At 38.5% G+C, this 21,249-nt stretch overlaps 1 protein-coding gene across 1 annotated transcript in view; it reads right to left on the bottom strand.

Annotated features, from left to right (window-relative positions):
- The window catches only part of LRPPRC (leucine rich pentatricopeptide repeat containing), a 148,743-nt gene that overhangs the window by 23,369 nt on the left and 104,125 nt on the right, over nucleotides 1-21,249 (bottom strand). The window contains 4 exon segments of the mRNA XM_017862721.1: nucleotides 2,121-2,209; nucleotides 8,958-9,084; nucleotides 14,563-14,683; nucleotides 14,803-14,945. Of these exon segments, the coding sequence (XP_017718210.1) occupies nucleotides 2,121-2,209; nucleotides 8,958-9,084; nucleotides 14,563-14,683; nucleotides 14,803-14,945 (480 nt within the window).

The following is a 21,249-nucleotide window of genomic DNA, read 5'->3' on the forward strand; positions in this document are numbered from 1 at the left end:
GGGTGGGGTGGGGTGGGGTGGGGGTGGAAGAGGTAGTGCAGCAACAGTGGGCTCAAGGCTCCAGCTCTCAGGCAACCTCCAGTTGAGCTGAACAGCTCAGAATAGTAGATGATAAATTATACCATGTCCTTTCCTGTAGCTTACACAGGGCACCTAACATAAAAATAAAGGGTACCAATCAAGCTGACGAAATTTGGGTCAGGTTCAGCTGAAAAATGAACTTCTGAAATTAGAAAAGTGTTTTGTTCTTATCTCCATGTCTACAGAAACAAAAGCTATTTATGACAATGAGCTTATTTATATGGCGAGCAAGTTTAACTTTTCATTGTTTTAAAACTGTTTATCATTTTGTTACATAAAATACTAACGGACATAAAGTCATTTTTGGGGAGCCGGGGGAAGGGGTTCGCTCTTGCCCAGGCTGAGTGCAGTGGCACCATCATGGCTCATGGCAGCCTCAACCTCCTGGGCTTAAACGATTCTCCCACTTCTGCCTCCTAAGTAGCTGGAACCACAGGCGCATACCACCATGCCTGGCTATTTAAAAAATTTTTGTAGAGACCAGGTCTTGCTACATTGCCCAGGCTGGTCTTGAACTCCTGGACTCAAGCAATCCTCCTGCCACGGCCTCCCAAAATGCTGGGATTACAGGTGTGAGCCACTGCACCTAGCCACAAAAATCTAGGCACAAAAAGTGTTTTCTATTCACTTACGTATTCAGTACTAATCAATTAGGAAGACAGCTAAAGACCAGTACATTTAGGTATTATAAACAACATTGAAGTTGCACAATTAAACAACAACTTCCTCTCAAGGATGTGAAATTATGTGATAAACATGCAGGACGGGCACGGTGGCTCATGCCTGTAATCCCAGCACTTTGGGAGGCCAAGGCGGGAGAATCATTTGAAGTCAGGAGTTCGAGACCAGCCTGGCCAACATGGTGAAACTCCGTCTCTACTGAAAATACAAAAATTAGCTGGGCATGGTGGCAGGCGCCTGTAATCCCAGCTACTCAGGAGTCTGAGGTGGGAGAATCGCTTGAATCCAGGAGGCGGAGGTTGCAGTGAGCCAGAGCCATCCCACCACTGTACGCTAGCCTGGGCAACGGAATGAGACCCTATCTCAAAAAAAAACCAAAAACACCAAAAAAACAAAAACAAAACCCTAAAACAAAACCAAACCAAAACATGCAATGAGGAATAATACCATTATTACAGAGAGAGGAAGCAACGAGGTTACACTTCCAGAGCTTTTTCAACCTTCCTTAGAGATCTCCTAAGTGGGTTTTATTGTATTGGCAAAACTGCAGTATCACTGCATTCACTCAAATTCAAATGTAAATCTTAAAGTGGAAAGTTACTTACCTAAATTTAAGAGATTCATCATAGTCCCCCTTGGGAGATCATTCATAAGACCTCCACATCCAATTTCATCCCCTTGAAAACTCTTAAACAGCCTCTACCAAACCAATGGCCCCCACCCCAATCCTCCCCAAAGTCATGTCCACATCTTTCAGGTGTCATTCTCTTAACATTAATCTGAAAACTCTAAACTTCAAACAAACACTATTTTATTGCTGTTGGTGTTATGAACTATTTAAAAAGTATTAGATTAAGTTTTAAAAATCAATATTATAATCATTTGGTGCACAATCCCACACATTTAACACTCAATTTAACTCATTTGCTATCTCACACACAACCAACACAATATGCAAGAAACAACTGCTGAGAATTGTTTCAGATGCTCTAAAGTATGTTAATTTCCAAAGCAAAATGACTTGTGCTGTGAATTTTAACGCACTTGAAAGCCTGTACTTTCTCTCGTTCTGGAACACAAATTTTGCATGTCTGAAGAGCCGTGATTCATCTTAAGAAAACCCATCTTGTGTTAAATGGAATGGAAACTGGACTAAGTGGTCAAATGACAAGTACATTCATATTCAAGCTGTATTATAAATGCATGTACAGTAATTTACGTCTCTCAGCTACCACAAAAGGCTCTTGATAAGCAGGTAATTTGCTAAATGGACTCCTTTATCCAAGTATTCGAAGGGCGTTACAAGAAAAATCTGCAGAGGCATTAATGTGACGTAAAGGTCAAGCATTGTGACATACCTTTCAAATAATCCCGCCTAACTTGCGTTATGATGAGGAGGCTGTTGGCAGCATCGTTCAGTGTGAAGCCCTTGATGTGGGTCTCCGCGCTAAAAGAAGCAGACATTTAGAAAGGAATTACTGACATGCTTCTGATACGATAATAAATGGTTGAGCACCCAGGTGAAATTATAAAACTACTGTTCGTATGTTAAAATATTGCTGCAAAATATCGACCTGGAGACAGCTTTTGTGTTATCCTGTCAATGGTTATAGAAGGATAATTTTTTTTTGCATTCTGACAGATGACAAAGTTGGAAATGAGCAACAAAAGAAACAAAGTACAAGATTTTTTTTAAACAATCGGTTCAGATTCTTGAATGCTGACATATTAGATGACTAAAATAACTGCGTGCCCCGCATTGTTCTGCCGTATCCTAAGCTGGATACTTCTTTTTTCTACATTCACAGTAATTATAAAATGTAAAACTCTTCTTCCAGAAACAAAAATGAAGATTTATTTTCAGCACTGTACATTTTAAATATAAACTAAAGCAGATTACTAACACTGTATCACTTGGTCAATTAATTTTCAAATTTCTGCCATCTAGATTCATACAGTTTTTGAAGCTGAACATACTACAGAACTCAAACTACTGGTACTTTAAAATTAAAAATTTCACACAACCATCTTGCCCTAGCCTTAAGTTTGAAACGAAACACCAACTTTTAAAACTCAAGAGCAAAAAATCACTTGACTTTTCAGTAAAACCTACAGGATTAAAAAAAGCAAAATGAAACAACAAAAACAAACAGGAAACCCCAAAACCTAGCTGGAGATTTCTGTTTGCTACACTGTTTGCACATCTCCTGTGATGAAATTTCAGCATCCTTAATGCTCCCAGAGTTCATCTCTGGATTAGAAAATCTAAACAGGTCAAAAGGAACAAAAGCAATTGCTGCCATTTGCCTTATCGAGCTCAGTGATGACCTTGCTGCCAACAACAGCATGCCCTGCCAACATGGACATATAAGCTGGGCAGATTGCAACGAAAGCAGGGTCACTGCTAAATTATTCTCACCCCAAGAAAATCCTTCAGAGACACTCCGACATGCCCATCCTCTCAGTCACTTTCAGCCTCTAAGGTCCACCCCTACAGTCCCTGGACACAGGATTTTCTTATTCCTCCGACCAATCCTCTTAATCCCACCAAAGCACCCATTGCTCAGTTTGACTTTTCTCCTTTGTCCCATCTGTCAAAGCTCTTAAGTCAACAACTCATGCATGAGACTACGAATTGCACAAAGGATTTACTTTCTCAATCTTTAGTATGATTAAATAAAAATTAGACACTATTAAAAGCTCACTTCTAATATTATTACATGTATTATACCGTATTAACTTAAAAATATTCACCTACAATCCATTAAAACCACAAGGTAACAAAACTTCTCTTTTAACTGACACTAAGTATGAACTACAAACCTTTCAAAAACCTCAAAGCCTATAACGTTCTTTTTCAATAATCTCTTCCTGTCTCAACCTGCCTGCTCATTACAAATATGAAAGTGGAGATAAATAGCAGGAAGAAGAAACCCCAGATCTATTCTATAATAATATATCCTACATATGTAGAAACTGATCAGTTACAACCAAAACAGATTCCAAAGTGGCAGAAAGAGAAAAATTTTAAAAAGTTGCGGGTAGAGATCTTTGCATTGGAAACATTTATACGATATAATAAAAGACATTAACTTTTGACTCCTAATTTTGATCTTTCCTTCTGGAAAAAATTGAGTCCAGAGCTATCAAATCAAACTTCCTGTGATGATGGGAATATTCTTCACTGGTATTGTGCAACACGGTTAGCCACTAGCCACACAGCTACTCTGATGAAGAAACAGAAATCTTAATTATATTTTAACTAATTTAAATTTAAGCAGTTACATAGGACTAGTGGTTACCGAACTAGATAGCAGAGAATTCCAGACATTTTATTTTAGAACTGTCAAAATGAAGGGAAAAAAATTACAGGGGAAAAGAGTACCCCTCTTTCAATTTACAATCAACTGCAAAAATTAAACTATCTTAACCAAAGAAGACAGTATTATAGGGAAACTTTCACATTGGACATTTCAGAGAATTTATTGCTCTGAAATGACAGCATTTCAAATTTAAGAGTTTTGTTGCCTTATGGTTTTAATGGATTTTAGGTAACATTTTTAAGTAAATATGGTATAATACACGTAATACAGGCATGAGAAGTGAGCTTATGCACAAAGGACATTAGTTGGTGATTATATTATTTAGGATAACAAAACTGGCCAATTCAATAAAATCATCAGTGACAGACATAGCATTACTTCCGAACAGAATGATACAGGAAACCAAGAGGAACGAGAGAAAATCAAGGTCTACTCTCAAAAGATAAAGTAGGGTTGTTGTTACATGATTCCTAAATTCCCTAAGAATATGGTTTAATGTTAGCAGAGATTTAAAACAAGAGTTTATATCCCTTACTGCTCTTTGAATTAAGTGGTTTCCCTCCCTTGAAAAGAATTTACTACAGATAAATTGATCTCCCAAAGTGCTGGGATTATAGCCGTGAGCCACTGAGCCACCATGCTCCACCAAAACCATGGCTCTTAAGGTTGACCAAGTGACATTACATAGAAAACTGTAACAACAGATAGCTATGGATCCAGAGTAAGACTGCCCAAATAATACTAGAGCTGTACTGCCATTTGCTACAGTAGCTCATTTGGCCACCATATTATAATAAAGTTGCCTATAAAAAAGCAACAGTTGTTTTTCACTCTGATCACTGACACAGAATGGGAATGGGAAGAGAGGACCTAGTTGGCAATAAACAGGAACTGAACCCACAAAATATCTCTTGAAATACCTCAAGTAACATAGTTGGATAATTAGTAACTTAAACTTTCACTTCTGAATTTCCAGTCCAGCATTATTTTTTAAAGTACTCAACAATTTAAGCCATGAAACAATTCTACATAGTCAGATATAACATTTTATTGGTTCAAGGGAGAGGACATGCATCCAAAGCCCAGACTGACTTCAGGCTTTGGATCTTGGGTGCATACAGATGCACGGGGGAGGGCAACTCCCAATAACCCTGGTAGATAACACAGCTAAAAGAAAAGTCTCACTTGTATATCAAACTAAGAAGCAGAGCATGATGGCGGATGCCAAGGACTGGGAGGAGGGGAAATGAGGAGACAATGGTTAAAGTACAGTTTCAGTTATGGAAGATAAGTAAGTTCTGGAGCTCTATACAGCTTAGTGCCAACAGCTAACAATACTGTATACTGAAAATTGCTAAGAGGAAAGATCACAAGTATGTTCTCTAACACACAAAACCCAATTAATAATAATAATAATAATATTGAGGGTGGGAAGAAACTCTGGAAGGGGAAGGATATGTTTGTGACCTTGAAGTGGGCAATGGTTCCAAGGGTGTACACTTATCCCCTAACTCACTGAGATAGATACATTAAATATATATCTTTTTACATGTCAATCATACCTCATGAAGCCTTCATGAAGATCTAGAGAAGAAGGGAAGAAGATAAACCTTGGCAATCATTAAAAAATCAGGAAACAATAGGTGCTGGAGAGGATGTGGAGAAACAGGAACACTCTTACACTGTTGGTGGGACTGTAAACTAGCTCAACCATTGTGGAAAACAGTGTGGTGATTCCTCAAGGATCTAGAACTAGAAATACCATTTGACCCAGCTATCCCATTACTGGGGATATACCTAAGGATTATAAGTCATGCTGTCATGCTGCTATAAAGACACATGCACATGTATAGTTTACGGCGGCACTATTCACAAAGCAAAAGACTTGGAATCAACCCAAATGTCCATCAGTAGACTGGATTAAGAAAATGTGGCATCATATAACACCATGGAATACTATAGCAGCCCATAAAAAAGGATGAGTTCGTGTCCCCTTTGGTTAGGGACAGTGGATGCAGCTGAAAAACCATCATGTCTCAGCAAACCTATCGCAAAGAACAGAAAACCAAAACCGGGCATGTTTCTCACTCATAGGGTGGGATGTGAACAATGAGATCACTTGAACAAAGGAAAGGGAAGCAGTCACACCACCGGGTTCCTATTGTGGGGAGCGGGGAGGGAATAGCATTAGGAGATATACCTAATGTCAGATGACAAGTTAATGGGTGCAGCACACCAACATGGCTCATGTATATATATGTAACAAACCTGCACGTTATGCACATGTACCCTAGAACTTAAACGAAAAGGGAAAAAAAAAAGATAAACCTGTGTTTCACAGGTTGTAAATTTAAGGCAAATAGAGGTCATGCTTACAACTATCTTCCAGGTCGGCAGTTTCAACCTTGGTAGATCAAGATCCATGGGAGGACTATAGTAAGAAATGATGTTTTACATGACAACCCAATCCACAGATACATACACACACGCATAACTGAAAGCAACTTTTCATGAAATATTATCTTTACTACAGAAGTACTTTGAAATAGTCTATACTATTTCATTAATACAATGTTGGTTCTGTCCCACTTAATAGATGTCATGACCCACTAATTGGTTGCAACTGCCGTTTTGAAACTACTCTAGACCAGTGGTCTTCAATGAGCAGCATGCACACTGTATGAACACTCTAGGGTGAGGCAAGAAAACCTTTACATCTCTCTCTCCCTTTTTTTTTTTGAGATAGAGTCTTGCTCTGTCACCTAGGCTGGAGTGCAGTGGCATGATCTTGGGCTCACTGCAACCTCTGCCACCCAGGTTCAAGCGATTCTCCTGCCTCAGCTTCCCGAGTGGCTCGGATTACAGGTGCCCACCACCACACCAGGCTAATTTTTATATTTTTAGTAGAGACAGGGTTTTACCATGTTGGCCCAGGCTGGTCTCGAACTCCTGACCTCAAGTGATCCTTTCAGCCTTAGCCTCCCAAAGTGCTGGGATTACAGGTATGAGCCAACGCGCCTGGGCTTAAATCTCTTTTTAAAAATTTCATCTTACGAAGATTTTCTATTTTGAGTATGTTTTATAATATAGTTACATGTGATATATCAAGTACAATTTGTTATTAATCATATGCGATCAAAATGTTTAAGACATGATTCTTCAATCACCTGGGGTATGGAGTAAAATGTACATTCTCAGACCCCACACCAAATTGGCTGAATCAGAATCTTTGTGGTGAGCTGTGAGTAATCTGTTTATGCTACCAGAATAAGGATCACTGTTCTAGAACAAACCCAATGAAAATGAAAAATTAAAACCTGTACTTTTAGGAAGTATTTCAGAGGTCTTCATGACCAAACTCAAAATCTAATTTTTTTTAAGTTTTCTGTCTTTGCTTCTATCTCATCACTTAGTCATACTTAATTCTCAACACAAAATGTTTCTCTTTTTTCTGGCTCTCCTTCATTATCATGGAAAGGGTTGGCATGGAGAGTTTCATAATTTTCTGAGGAAAGTAATTTTAGATGATCCACACCCTTGACCTAGTGGTTACAGATGACAGGATACTGCTCAATGTCAAATTTTCCAAGTCACTAATTAAGAGTATATCGAGTGTTCTAGAGATATATATATAATTTGATTAGGAATTGAGAAAACACACAAATGACAAACAGAGTACACTGAAAACCCGACAGTCCTAGTGCAACTGTCTTGTATCAAGACATACAAATGATGATTCAAGACCACACACACACACACACACACACACACAGACAAGTACAGTCATATAGAACACGTTTTTCAATACTAAAACACAGACAGTAAATACGGCCTATAATGCATAACTTTAGCAACACTAGGACACTGCCAGGTTTTCTTGTGATGTGAAAGGATGGCAGGCATCCATTTTCTCCTTAGGATTCTAATATTCTAAAAGTGTTGTGGACTTAAAAATTTTTTCAGATTATTCCTTTTCTTTTCTTCTTCTTCTCTTTTTTGAGACAGGGTCTCGCTTTGTCACCCAGGCTGGAGTGCAGTGGCGCAATCTCAGCTCACTGCAACCTCCACCTCCTGGGTTCAAGTGATACTCCTGCCTCAGCCTCTTGAGTAGCTGGGATTACAGGCACACGACACCATGCCCGGCTAATTTTTGTATTTTTAGTAGACACGGGGTTTCACCATGTTGGTCAGGCTGGTCTCAAACTCCTGACCTCAGGTGATCCACCCACCTCGGCCTCCCGAACTTGTGGGATTACGGGCATGAGCCACCTCGCCCAGTCAGATTATTTTCTTTTAATCAAAAAACACGAAAGGAGGGGAAACACAAATAAAATGAGTTCAGTACCTATGTTTTTTCTACTTCACGCCACCTTCTTCAACACCTAGAAGAAATCTTTAGTATTAAGTAATATTATCATACACTCATCATACAGAAGAAAAACTAATGATCAGAGATGGCAGGTAATTTTCCCAAGGTCACAGAACTTTCAAGTAAGATTCAAATCTTAGTCTAAGTTCAAAGTCCATGATGTCTTTGTTTTCTCAGGCTACTCCCCCCACAAAAAGTACATGGATTTAGTTGCTGAACAAGAAACAGAATATAATAAAATTACTTTTCTGTGCATGGATATCTTAAATGAATCGTGATGGAACATTAAGCAAAATGTACTTCATTGTGTATGGCCAGTAAAGGTTTTTTTTTTTAAGGTGAAAAAAACCCTGATAAAATTAGTTAACCATTTCATATGATTTTTATGGGTAGCTGAGGCCAATCAAGCAATTGCACTACACAGCACATTATTATTATTATTGGCTAATGGTAGCCAATATTCTTTTTTAAACAAGAGGTTTAATAAGTGGACTAATACTTACAATGCTTTCACTTCCACTGCTTGTGTAAAATACTCTTTTGACAGCAGTGATTTAATGAGATCACTGTAGGTTTCAGCATTAAATACAACGTTTTGCTGTTTTGCTTTCAGGAAAATACCATATGCTCCTATGAGAGAAAACAGACAAAAAATAAATAAGATGACATTATTCTGAAATGCCAAAAGGATGGAAAAAATCCTGAAACAAAAACCTAAACCCAAATATTTCTGCTTTTTAATACCAACCCACTGTTCACACTCTATAGAGAGACACACTGACATAATTCTTCAAATATTTTAAAGACAAAGCTACAGTTTTGGAAATTACAACTTAATCTGAATGGATGGTGCCTGAAGGGGTTTTCTCTTAAAATGATTTCTCATACCAGCTTTCTTAAGTTGATAAATTATTTTCTTTCTAATAAAAATGAGAAACAGCTCTTCTGAATTTATGAAGAGATGATACTAGTTTCAAAATAAATCGCAAAATGTGTGTTAAAGTCCAAATAAACCAGAGGTATAATTTAGATTGAGGGGAGCAAAAGATTCATTTTAAAGCAATCTTTAATCTATAAGTGGGTGGTTACAATGGTTAACATTTCAGCACAATAGCACTAAAGAGAATATAGCCTATAATTCTAAAATTAGGAGATCACATTATTTGGCTACGACAGGACTTATACAAAAACATACAATTTTCAAATATACAGATTTCTAACAAGTAAACTAAGCAACATTTGTTTGACTGATTAACAGTTTTATTTCACTTGTTCACAATAACTGTCAGTGAATGAAAAGATGTTACCAAAAGAGAAGTAACTACACTTTTCAGTCACTTACTTTTCTGAAATAAAATTGCCTGGCTATAAACAGCCAACTGAAACTACAATCTACTCCCTTCTGTGTATAAACAAATCACAATAAAGATGGGGCATAACTGAACTATCACGTATGGCCTACGTGATAGTTCTACGAACATAGGGCTCAATGTAAGGAAATATAAAACTTCTAATTAAGACGAACATGATATTATTTTAATGTTCAGAAGAACATTTTAAGCTACTTTAGAAGTTTCTAAACATGCAAAAATTGCTATGCTCCTATGTATGAGTTAGGGGATGTGTGCATTAGCCCCTTAATTAAACTTAAGTGGCACTGTCAAAGAAATATTTATCCCTTTAAGCTAAATTTGGAGAAAAAAAATATGACAACATTTATATTTGCATCTTAACTAAGGAGAACAGTTTGGGCAAGTGAAAGTAACAATGGCACAAGCTTATCACATTTCAAGTAAGTCTTCCATAGAACAGTCCCTGTTAGTCATTAAATTTCCAAGTGCCTTACACTAGATTTCTATGGTTGTGAACAACTGTATATTCCAGGACACTGGCAAAAAACAGAAAATAAACACATGCTAATATGCAAGAAGAAACTCCACTATCATTTCCATCAGACACCTAGTGTATTCGGTGTATTTCACTTTTCTGAAATGGGAGAAAATGACATATCTTCATTCGAGTACCAGTATCAATGCATCACAAATTTAAGAATGTCTTATTTACTTATTAAAGTCACAGAACAGCTCTGCTAAATAAAATATTTAAACCATGACATACAATAAGATGACTGCAATAAAATCTGCCACTCAATACCCAATGTTTTTTAGGGGGCTAAAAACTTAAGATGCAATATAATTATTGTCAACTTCCTCACAATCATACATAATATTTCACTTATTTGGAAACTCTTGTTGTTTTCTAAAATTGTGGTCTTCACATTAACTTGGTGTGGCTGTGTATATTAGTCCCTATTAGTTTTCTTTTTTTATTAGCATTTTACTATACCAAACCCATTCACCACACGTTTGTTTCTGATGTGACAATCACGATACACCTTTAAGTAGACTGAACTACCAGAAAAGTGTTAATGTAAGCATTCAATTTTTTTTTTTTTTTTTTTTGAGACGGAGTCTTGCTCTGTTGCCCAGGCTGGAGTGCAGTGGCCAGATCTCAGCTCACTGCAAGCTCCGCCTCCAGGTTTACGCCATTCTCCTGCCTCAGCCTCCCGAGTAGCTGGGACTACAGGCGCCCGCCACCTCGCCCGGCTAGTTTTTTGTATTTTTTAGTAGAGACGGGGTTTCACGGTGTTAGCCAGGATGGTCTCGATCTCCTGACCTCGTGATCCACCCGTCTCGGCCTCCCAAAGTGCTGGGATTACAGGCTTGAGCCACCGTGCCCGGCCTTAAGCATTCAATTTTCAAAGCATTCACATTTCACTAAACATTCGAATCCTGAGCTTATGGCGGGGCACAGTGGCTCACACCTGTAATCCCAGCACTTTGGGAGGCCAAGGTAGGAGGATCATTTGAGGTAAGGAGTTTGAGACCAGCCTGGACAACATGGTGAAACCTGGTCTATACCAAAAAATACAAAAATTAGCTGGGGGGCACCTGTAATCCCAGCTACTTGGGAGGCTGAGGCTGGAGAATCACTTGAACCCAGGAGGCAGAAGTTGCAGTGAGCTGAGATTGCACTACTGCACTCTATCCTGGGTGACAGACCAACATTCTACCCCCCGCCCCCCTAAAAAAAAAGAATTAACAGGATGAAACCAATTAGATAAATGAAAATTCCAGAATAGAGGTAGCTCTACATTTATAATACGTACTGCATTGTATTTAATCATTTAGTTAACTACTTAAATGTTTTCACTCAAACTGTACACTAACTATTCATTTTAGTCAAAACAAAGCTTCACCAGAGGATGGGCTTGGTGGTGGCTCACGCCTATAATTCCAGCACTCTGGGAGGCTAGGCGGGCGGATCACTTGAGGTAAGGAGTTTGAGACTAGCCTGGCCAACATAGTGAATCCCCATCTCTACTAAAAATACGAAAAAAAGAAAAGAAAAAAAAAAAGCCAGACATAGTGGCAGGTGCCTATAATCCCAGCTACTTGAGAGGCTGAGGCAGGAGAATCACTTGAGCCTGGAAGGCAGAGGTTGAGCCACCGCACTCCAGCCTGGGCAACAGAGTGAGACTCTGTCTCACACACACACACACACACAAAAAACAAAACAAAACAAAACAAAAAAAAACCACTTCACCAGAACATTTACATAGTGTTGATCAAGCTTAATCTTATACTTCGCTTTCAAAGATGCATAGCATGTACTCAATGATATATAGACTGAATAGACTGGTGTGCACCTGTAGTCCCAGCTACCTGGGAGGCTGAGACAGGAGAATCACTGGAACCCGGGAGGTGGAGGTTGCAGTGAGCCGAGAATGCACCACTGCTCTCCAGCCTGGGTGACAGAGCAAGACTCCGTCTCGAAAAGAAAATGACTCAGAATAAATAAAAAGTTATACTATAGAGGTAACTGAGGAGGCTTAAGAACTTAGCTTATTTTTACTTCATACATTTTACATCAGTGCCACCAAATTTCTTTTTTTTTTTCTTTTTTTTTTTGAGATAGGGTCTCACTCAATCACCCAGTTGCAATCATGGCTCAATGCAGCTTCAACCTCCTGGGCTCAGCTGATCCTCTCACCTCAACCTCCTGAGTAGCTGGGACTATAGGCTTGTGCCACCAAGCCAGGCTAATCTGTGTATTTTCTGGAGAGATGGGATACCACCAAGTTGCGTAGGCAGGTCTCAAACTCCTGGGCTCAAGAGATCTGCCCACGTTGGCCTCCCAACCCTGCAAGCCTAGTCAAGCCTTCTAGTTAAGTTAGGAAATGAAGTTCCATAAATGTCTACATTGATTCCTTTCTAATAAACAAACCTCAAAACTATCAATACTAAAATTAAAAAAAAGAATTCTGTTGTATTTATTTCCTTAATGGTAAACTATCATAAACCATCCTTGAAATCCACCCTAAAACTGAAGGAATCATTCTATGGAAAGCTAGAAGGAAAAGAAATTAATAAAAGTAAAGAAAATAAGAGTAATATATGCTTCTGGAACAGTACAAGAAGTCTAAGTGAAAATATAAAATTCAACTTGCAAGCTCCTATCAGAGGATTAAAGATGGTCATACAAAATTTAAAGTAGGCATAAAGAAAGGTGAAGATGTCTTCAGGAAAACTTAATACTAGAGAAAGGGAAGAAAGTCAAGAAGCAGACCTCTAACCTCGAGATACTGCTGGATCACGTCAATATACACTAGTATAGTAATTAGTGCCTTAATCATTTTTCGCTTTCAAGTAAGTTATAATATTTGCCACAACGCTATTTTCAAAAAAATATTTTAATAAAATGTATGCCAACAATGGCATTTATTATGAAAATTTCAAATGTACAGAAAAGTATGAAGAATAGTACAGGTTGGGGGTGGTGGCTCAGACCCGTAATCCCAGCACTTTGTAAGGCCGAGGTGGGAGGACCACTTGAGCTCAGGAGTTTAAGACCAGCCTGGGCAACAAAGCAAGACCTCGTCACTACAAAAATTGGCTGAGTGTGATGGTGTGTGCCTATGGTCCCAGCCACTTGGGAAGCTGAGGTAGGAGAACTGCTTGAGCCCAGGAGGTGGGGGCTGCAATGAACCATGATTGCACCACTGCACTCCAGCCTGGGTGACAGAGCGAGTCTCCAGGAAAAAAAAAAAAAGAATAGTATAATGAACACCTTCCATGTATCCATCACTTATATCTAACAATTAACGTTTTACCAGATTTGCTTTTTTTTTTCTTGAGACGGAGTCTCACTCTGTCGCTAGGCTGGAGTGCAGTGATTGGCTCGCTGCAACCTCCCTCTCCCAGGTTCAGGCGATTCTCCTGCCTCAGCCTCCAAAGTAGCTGGGACTATAGGCATGCACCAACACACCCAGCTAATTTTTGTATTTCTAGTAGAGATGGGGTTTCACCATGTTGGCCAGGATGGTCTCGATCTCTTGACCTTGTGATCGGCCCACCTCGGCCTCCCAAAGTGCTGGGATTACAGGCATGAGCCACCATGCCCGCCTGCTTTGTTTTTCATAGCTTGAGCATTTTAAAATAAATTATAGAAATCTTGACTTTTTTCATCCCTCAGTAACTCATGTGGATCTCAAAATTTCAGAACATTTTCCTTTAAGTAAATCATAATACCATTATCACATTTAATAAAAAATAAGCAATTCCGGCTGGGTACAGTGGCTCATGCCTCTAATTCCAGCACTTTAGGAGGCCCAGGCAGGCGGATCACGAGGTCAGGAGATCGAGACCATCCTGGCTAACACAGTGAAGCCCCATCTCTACTAAAAATACAAAAAATGAGCCGGGCGTGGTGGTGGACACCTGTAGTCCCAGCTACTCAGGAGGCGTGAATCCAGGAGGTGGAGCTTGCAGTGAGCTGAGATCATGTCACTGCATTCCAGCCTGGGCGACGCAGTGAGACTTGTCTCAAAAAAAATAATGAGTAATTCCTTAATATTACCTACCACTCAGTCAATAGTTAAATTTTCCCGCTTGCCCCAAAATGTTTTCGTTAAAGTATGGAAGGGGACAAGAAACATATAAAATTTAAGTCCTATCTCTAACCTACAGCACTTCCTACAGCACTTCCTACACTGCTATTAGAAAGAAGACCCCCCGCTCCCACACCGCCATTCCCATATGTGCTTGCCTTTGCTTTGCTTCAATCGGCAGGCATTCAATATATCTTTCTGGAAATCAGGTTCTGTGGTTGAGTCTGATGAAGAATCCGATGAAGAATTCAGGGAATGTTTTTCATCTTCATACCACAACTTTAAAACAAAATTATTCTGTTAAATAAAAACTGGTGATCTTTTCAGTATAAGAGTAGGCTAATCTATGACCTAATTATACTAACAAAATCTGTTATGATTATGCCAAAAACAATTACCTCAGGTATGTCAAATGGAACTTCCTGGTTACTATCTCTAAGGATTTCCGCTAATAATCTTAATGTCTTCTCACGAGGAATAATATTTTCTTCTTGGATTTTATTCCAGACAGCATCAGCTTTTTGCCAGTCACCATTCATTTCTGTAGAATTTGATTAAGCAGAAATTAATCAACAAATATACTAAAGAGAATTCACAAAAATATTTAGAACTTTTCTTATTTGATGTTGAAGAAAGCATTATTTCAAATGCTGCCCTTTAGGGAAAGGAACCAAATGTGACTGTGACCCAAAGTCAAGAAGGGAACTTTTCTCTGTACTTCTGATTACAAACCAAAATACCCTACCTATTAAAAGCAGTAACAAGAAGCCCCATCACACTTTATTAAACACTTTCAATCATGTTGATAAAAAGTTTGTCTTTTTAATGTTACTGAGAAAGTGCCTACTGCTGAAATCAAAATCAGAAATAGGTAACAACTCAACTATGACCTTTAGCCTTTGCAAAGATCATGGAGATATACATATATACACACACACAGCATATGGCACCATATATACATACATACCGTATGTATATATACTTGTACCATATGCAGTATACATATATACGTGATAGTATACGGTGCATATGATACACATACATCCATGATCTTTGCAAAGGCTACAGAACCGGGCTACACAGCAGAAGGTGTGGGGTGGGCGGGCGAGCAAACACTGCCCCCAGAGCTCCACCTCCTGTCAGATCAGCAGCAGCATTACATTCTCATAGGAGCACAAACCCTATTGTGAACTGCGCATGTGAGGGATCTAGGTTGTGCGCTCCTTATGAGAATCTAACTAATGCCTGATGATGTGAGGTGGAACAGTTTCATCCCCAAACCATCCCCGTTCCCCACCACAACCTGGTCTGTGGAAAAACTGTTTTCCATGAAACCAGTTCCTGGTACCAAAAAGGTTGGGGGCTGCTGCCGTATAGTACACAACTGTGGTGTGTACTAAAATGATTGAAAAGTGTGTAATTCTATTTACAAGTGACAAACCTTTTCACTTAGTTGAATAGAGAGAATAGTCTATGTTTCTTCTGTCGACATGAAGAGTTTCTATGACCATGTGAGATACATGGAATCTTCTTAGATTTCTTATCTCAACTGATAATGTTATCAGACTATTACAAGGGGACAGGAAGTCGGCTGGGAAGGAAACAGGCAGATCCCTTCGTATTGAAAAGTCCATTTCCTTTCATGTGGTAATCTAGTCTTTACAAATAGCAAAAACTCCAGAATCAAAACTTTGTTTTTAGAAATTCTCATGGTTGGAAAAGGAAAGATCAAGTCATTTAATATAATAAATTAATTTCTGCTTGTGAAAACTGGGGCAAGATATGAAAATGTCACATGACACCAAGTGTAATACAACTATTAAATGCACAGAAAACCTGCTCTAGATGTCTTTTTTTTTTTTAATTTGTCAGTATGTATAAGAAATATCTGGATTGTGTGGGGTCCAGCTCTAGGAAGGAAGGGTTTGTTTTAGAGCACAAATGTTCCAGGCAACATGAATACATTTGTTCCTCAGCATTTTAGAGGAAAAATACTAAAACACGTAGGATTTTCCTAGATTATTCTCCCCAAAGACCAAAAAGTTAGTTTTTTGAGGTTTAATAATGACTTCCTTAAAGTAAAAATTCGAAAGACAAAAAAGTCATACTCATTCTTCAGGGAAATCAGCATATTAAAAAAAAAAAAAATCCTTAAATAACGAGTAGAGAAATTCCCCTGGGTCACACAGACTGAAGCCTAAACTTTCTCCTTTTTTTTTTTTTTTTTGAGATGGAGTCTTGTTCTGTTGCCAGGCTGGAGTGCAGTGGCCCGATCTCAGCTCACTGCAACCTCTGCCTCCAGGGTTCAAGCGATTCCCTGCCTCAGCCTCCCAAGTAGCTGGGACTACAGGTGTGTGCCACCATGCCCCACTAATTTTTGTATTTTTAGTAGAGACAGGGTTTCACCATGTTGGCCAGGATGGTCTTGAACTCCTGAGCTCAAGCAATTCACATGCCTTGGCCTCCCAAAGTGCTCAGATTATTGGTGTGAGCCACCGTGCCCAGCTGCAGCCTAAACTTTCACACAGGCTACACTGCAAGGAGGCCCAGATGGCAGAAATTAACGTAAAGTGCAGAGTGATTTTATACATATACTGATAAAATTAACCCAACTAATATAAAAGCCTTACATTTACAACCAATTTTCAAAACAAAACTCTCATTAGCTGATTACACTTTTTCTTCATTAAAATGTTGTGTAATATAAAATTCAAGTATTTCAAGTATGTGAAAGTATAAAACTTATTTGATTAAAAAAAAATCCAAGTCTCTGAATCTTTATTCCATAGAAGGAAAAAAAGTGGAGCACTTCTGTTGACTGCCAAAAGGTCCTTGTGGACTGTGGGAAGATAGGGAAGGTTCCCAAAAGCTAGACACAGTACTGCTAAGGACCTTTAAAAAGGGATTAATTATTCTGAACAATAAAAACGTGGGTGGATAATCCACAACTCTGTGCCTTTAGGCTGTAAGAATTCTGGGAACATTATTTTCTTTGTTTAAAAAGAGCACAAAATTATATAAAAAGCTTCTACTTTGGGAGGACAAGGATATTACAGAGATGCACCTGTTAAAATAGACTAGTGGGCAGGCACAGTGGCTCATGTCTGTAATGCCAGCACTCTGGGAAGCTGAGGTGGGCAGATTAGTTGAGGCCAGGAGTTCAAGACCAGCCTGGCCAAGGTGAAACTCCATCTCTACTAAAAATACAAAAATTAGCCACGTGTGGTGGTGCATGCCTATAATTCCAACTACTGGGGTGGCTGAGGCAGGAGAATCGCTTGAACTTGGGAGGTGGAGGTTGCAGTGAGCCAAGATTGTGCCACTGTACTCCAGCCTGGGTGACAGAGTAAGACCCTGTCTCAAAAAACAAACAACAACAACAACAACAACAACAAAAAGACTAGCAACTTAAGAAAATATTTCAAAATACAGATGAGAATTAGTATAACATAGCATGAAACAACTCAATAAATATTTTTCAGAGGGAAAAAATTTCCTGGAATTGTATCTGGATCACAAAATACAAAACAAAGATTTGAAGTAGTCAAGCAAATCAGTGTGTCAAAATCTGCAGCTGGGTGTAAACTCTCACAAATGTGCAGAAAGGCTATGCCTTTTTTCATAATATCCTTTGTGTGTTTAAAATCCTACTGAGACAATAATGTTATTCAAATAATCTAACAGCCACAAACTTGAGTTGAGACCAAGGAATGGACACTCTGCCTCTATAATCACATCACTTTCCTGGAACTCACAGTTCCCTCCTGAAAGAACAAGAGGACAGACTGTTCTAAATGACCTCTGAGAACCCTTACGTTATAAGACCAAAGATTTCTGACAATACAAGAATAGACACAGTTGCGGGGCAACATTTTATGGCTATGGAACCAGGGTATACCAGGTGGCACTTTTCACACGTGTTCTCTATGGTATTAAGCTAAGAGATCTCTACTTCAGAGTTTTAATCATAAGGCTGATGGTTTTTACACAATGATATGATGGGGCAATTTCCATATTCCCCATGTCAATTACCTGATTATGGGACCTAAGTATCATTCCCCTATAAAATAAGGATTACAGTCTAGGACAGGAATGATGTAACATAAGCCTGGATTGTCTTGTTATGCCTGAAAACAAGGCACTAACAAAGACTAATGGGGTGTGTCAGGCAACATAGAATCCAAGACAGGAGCCAATGTGAAGGGGTTCCCAATGGCCAAAGACGAGATAACGTGAACACTAAACAAATAAGGACTAAAATAAAACACAAATACATTTTAAGAACCCATAAATTCATTAAAAAAAATTCATCAACTTCAGAGGTTTTAAGGATACCAGCAGTTAAGATTCATATTTTAAAAGGGAGAAAAAGCAAGTTTTTTTCTTGTGAATTTATTTCATATTGTTAAGTAAAACAAAAAGAAGCCACAGAATACAGTGTAGAAATGTAGAACGTGAAACATGTAGAGTATAAAACAATCAAAACAGGATATAAAAGAACCAAAATAATAGGTACATACATAAAAAATATATGGATATAAAGGAAGAGAGAGGGCAATGTACAGAGAAGACATGGAAAGGATGGCCAATTGACAAAGTTACATCTGAAATAAGAGGTTGGGGACCGCGGTGGACACAATGACGTTTTCAGAGTTAGCTAGTATAGTATTATATTGTTTGAATCTTTAGTAATCAGGATATGTTCATTTCACTTGTGTAATAATGGAGGAGGAAAAGGCCACACAATATGAAAAGAAATGTAAATGGCTATACATACTTGAAGAAATACTATATAAATCATTATTGAGATAGAATAAATGCTGAGGTTATACAGACTTTTTAAATAGATTCAAAGAATTATATTGCAAACTTACAAATGTAAGGCAGCTTGACTCTTGGCTAGACTACTATACAAAGAAACTAATTTCTACTTTCTATCTGTAAAGAAGAAGTGTTCAGAACATAGGAAAATGTCATATAGAAATAATAGAAAATTTCTTAAGCAAGTGAGGAAGTCATTTCATTCATGTAATTAATGTTTGTTATAGGTTCTAGAAGCTAATTTTGCAAGACTGTCACAATGAAAGCTCAAAATATACTGGAAAGGATAGAAACAAAGTTTGAAAAATGACAAAATTTTGTAACAGATCATGTTATATTGAGTCCACAGAAAATGCAAGCACTTTCATACTAATAAAAGCTTGTATTTAAACGTATGTAAGACGTATGCAACGCAGTTCCATGGGTGTTGGCTGAGCTACATATCCGTGTTTTGTGCCTGTTTCTGTAGTATAATTTACCACAAAATTAAGAGTGTACAGGTATGTGAAAAGTACTGTTTTAAAATAAACAAAGGAAAGTTGCTTTTCAACAAATATCCAAAAAAAACTACTAATTCAATCTCTTTCAAGGGCTAAAATCGCATCCTAAGAAAGAAATCCACAATGCAAAATATGGATTTTTAAAAAGTGTGAGTCCACATTTACTACCAATTCATATCATATGTTCCATTTCAAAGCAACTGAGTCCATGTAACAATATTTAAATAGTGGCACAAGTCCGAAGACAAAATGCAGAAGGGGATAGCTTGCTGCTTCTTCAGAAAGGAAACGATTAGGGCTATTATAATCAGATTATCTATTTATAACATGGCAGAAGGTAGCTATACAAACGTGGTTAAAAAGTATGTATACTTCTCTATAGGATTCCACTGGCTTCCAGCCTCCTAAGAAGCTAACCACACTCTGCCAACCTTCTCTAACTACTGGCTCAAATACAATGTAAGAATTGGAGACAGGTGTCCAACAGGACAGATAGAGGAAATTAAGGACAAGAAAATAGTATTAAACCTCAAAGACCAAATATCCCTAATGGAAATTTTAAGATGAAGCTAAACGTTGTGTATTTTTATTGTTTCTTAAAAAAAAAAAAAAAAAAAGAGGCTGGGCACAGTGGCTCACATCTGTAATCCCAGCACTTTGGAAGGCTGAGGCAGGAAGACTGCTTGAGCTCAGGAGTTCAAGACCATCCTGGGCAATGTAGTGGGACCCTGTCTCCACAAAAAGTAAAAGAAAAAAAGAAATTTTTTTAGCAGGGTGTGGTGGCACATGCCTGTAGTCTCAGCTACTTGAGAGGCTGAAGTGTGAGGATTTCTTGAGCCCAGGAGGTTGAGGCTGCAGTGAGCTCTGATCACACCACTGTACTCTAGCTTGGGTGACCCTGTCTCAAAAACAAAACAAAACTAATAGTGAAAGTTCTTCTGAACAGGAAGAAGTTTGTGTGGCTGGCCACCTCTTACCTGGCCCTAGACTACCACATACTTACACTTGTTCTTACCCGCTGCAGTGTTAAGACTTGGTGATGGGGCTGACCCTTTCAGCAGAGCACTACCTTTACACCTGCAGCGCCTACCACAATGTCTAGTACACAGTAAGGGCTTCATAGATTTTTTTTTTTTCCTGAATCAAAGTGTATATAGTCTTCTATGAGGACTACTTGAAATAATAAGACACATTTAGACATACAGTCAGTGTTTCTTTTGAGCCTGGCACATTAGAATTTCATGAAATTGTTCTTTAAAAGGAAGAAAAAGTAGGTAGAGTGGAATGTTAGTGCTCAAATACAGACTATAATTTGCAATTTGAGGACCAACTGCCTAAAATACAGGTTTTTAATTGTATATATTCAATACCAACCTCAGCATTGTGTACAAAAACTTCATCATCATTCAAGCCAAAGTCTTAAGAATTACACTGTGAGGCCGGGCGCGGTGGCTCAAGCCTGTAATCCCAGCACTTTGGGAGGCCGAGACGGGCGGATCACAAGGTCAGGAGATCGAGACCATC

The sequence above is a fragment of the Rhinopithecus bieti genome, unplaced genomic scaffold (genome assembly GCF_001698545.2).
Source record: "Rhinopithecus bieti isolate Rb0 unplaced genomic scaffold, ASM169854v2 scaffold_61117, whole genome shotgun sequence".
NCBI lineage: Eukaryota > Metazoa > Chordata > Mammalia > Primates > Cercopithecidae > Rhinopithecus > Rhinopithecus bieti.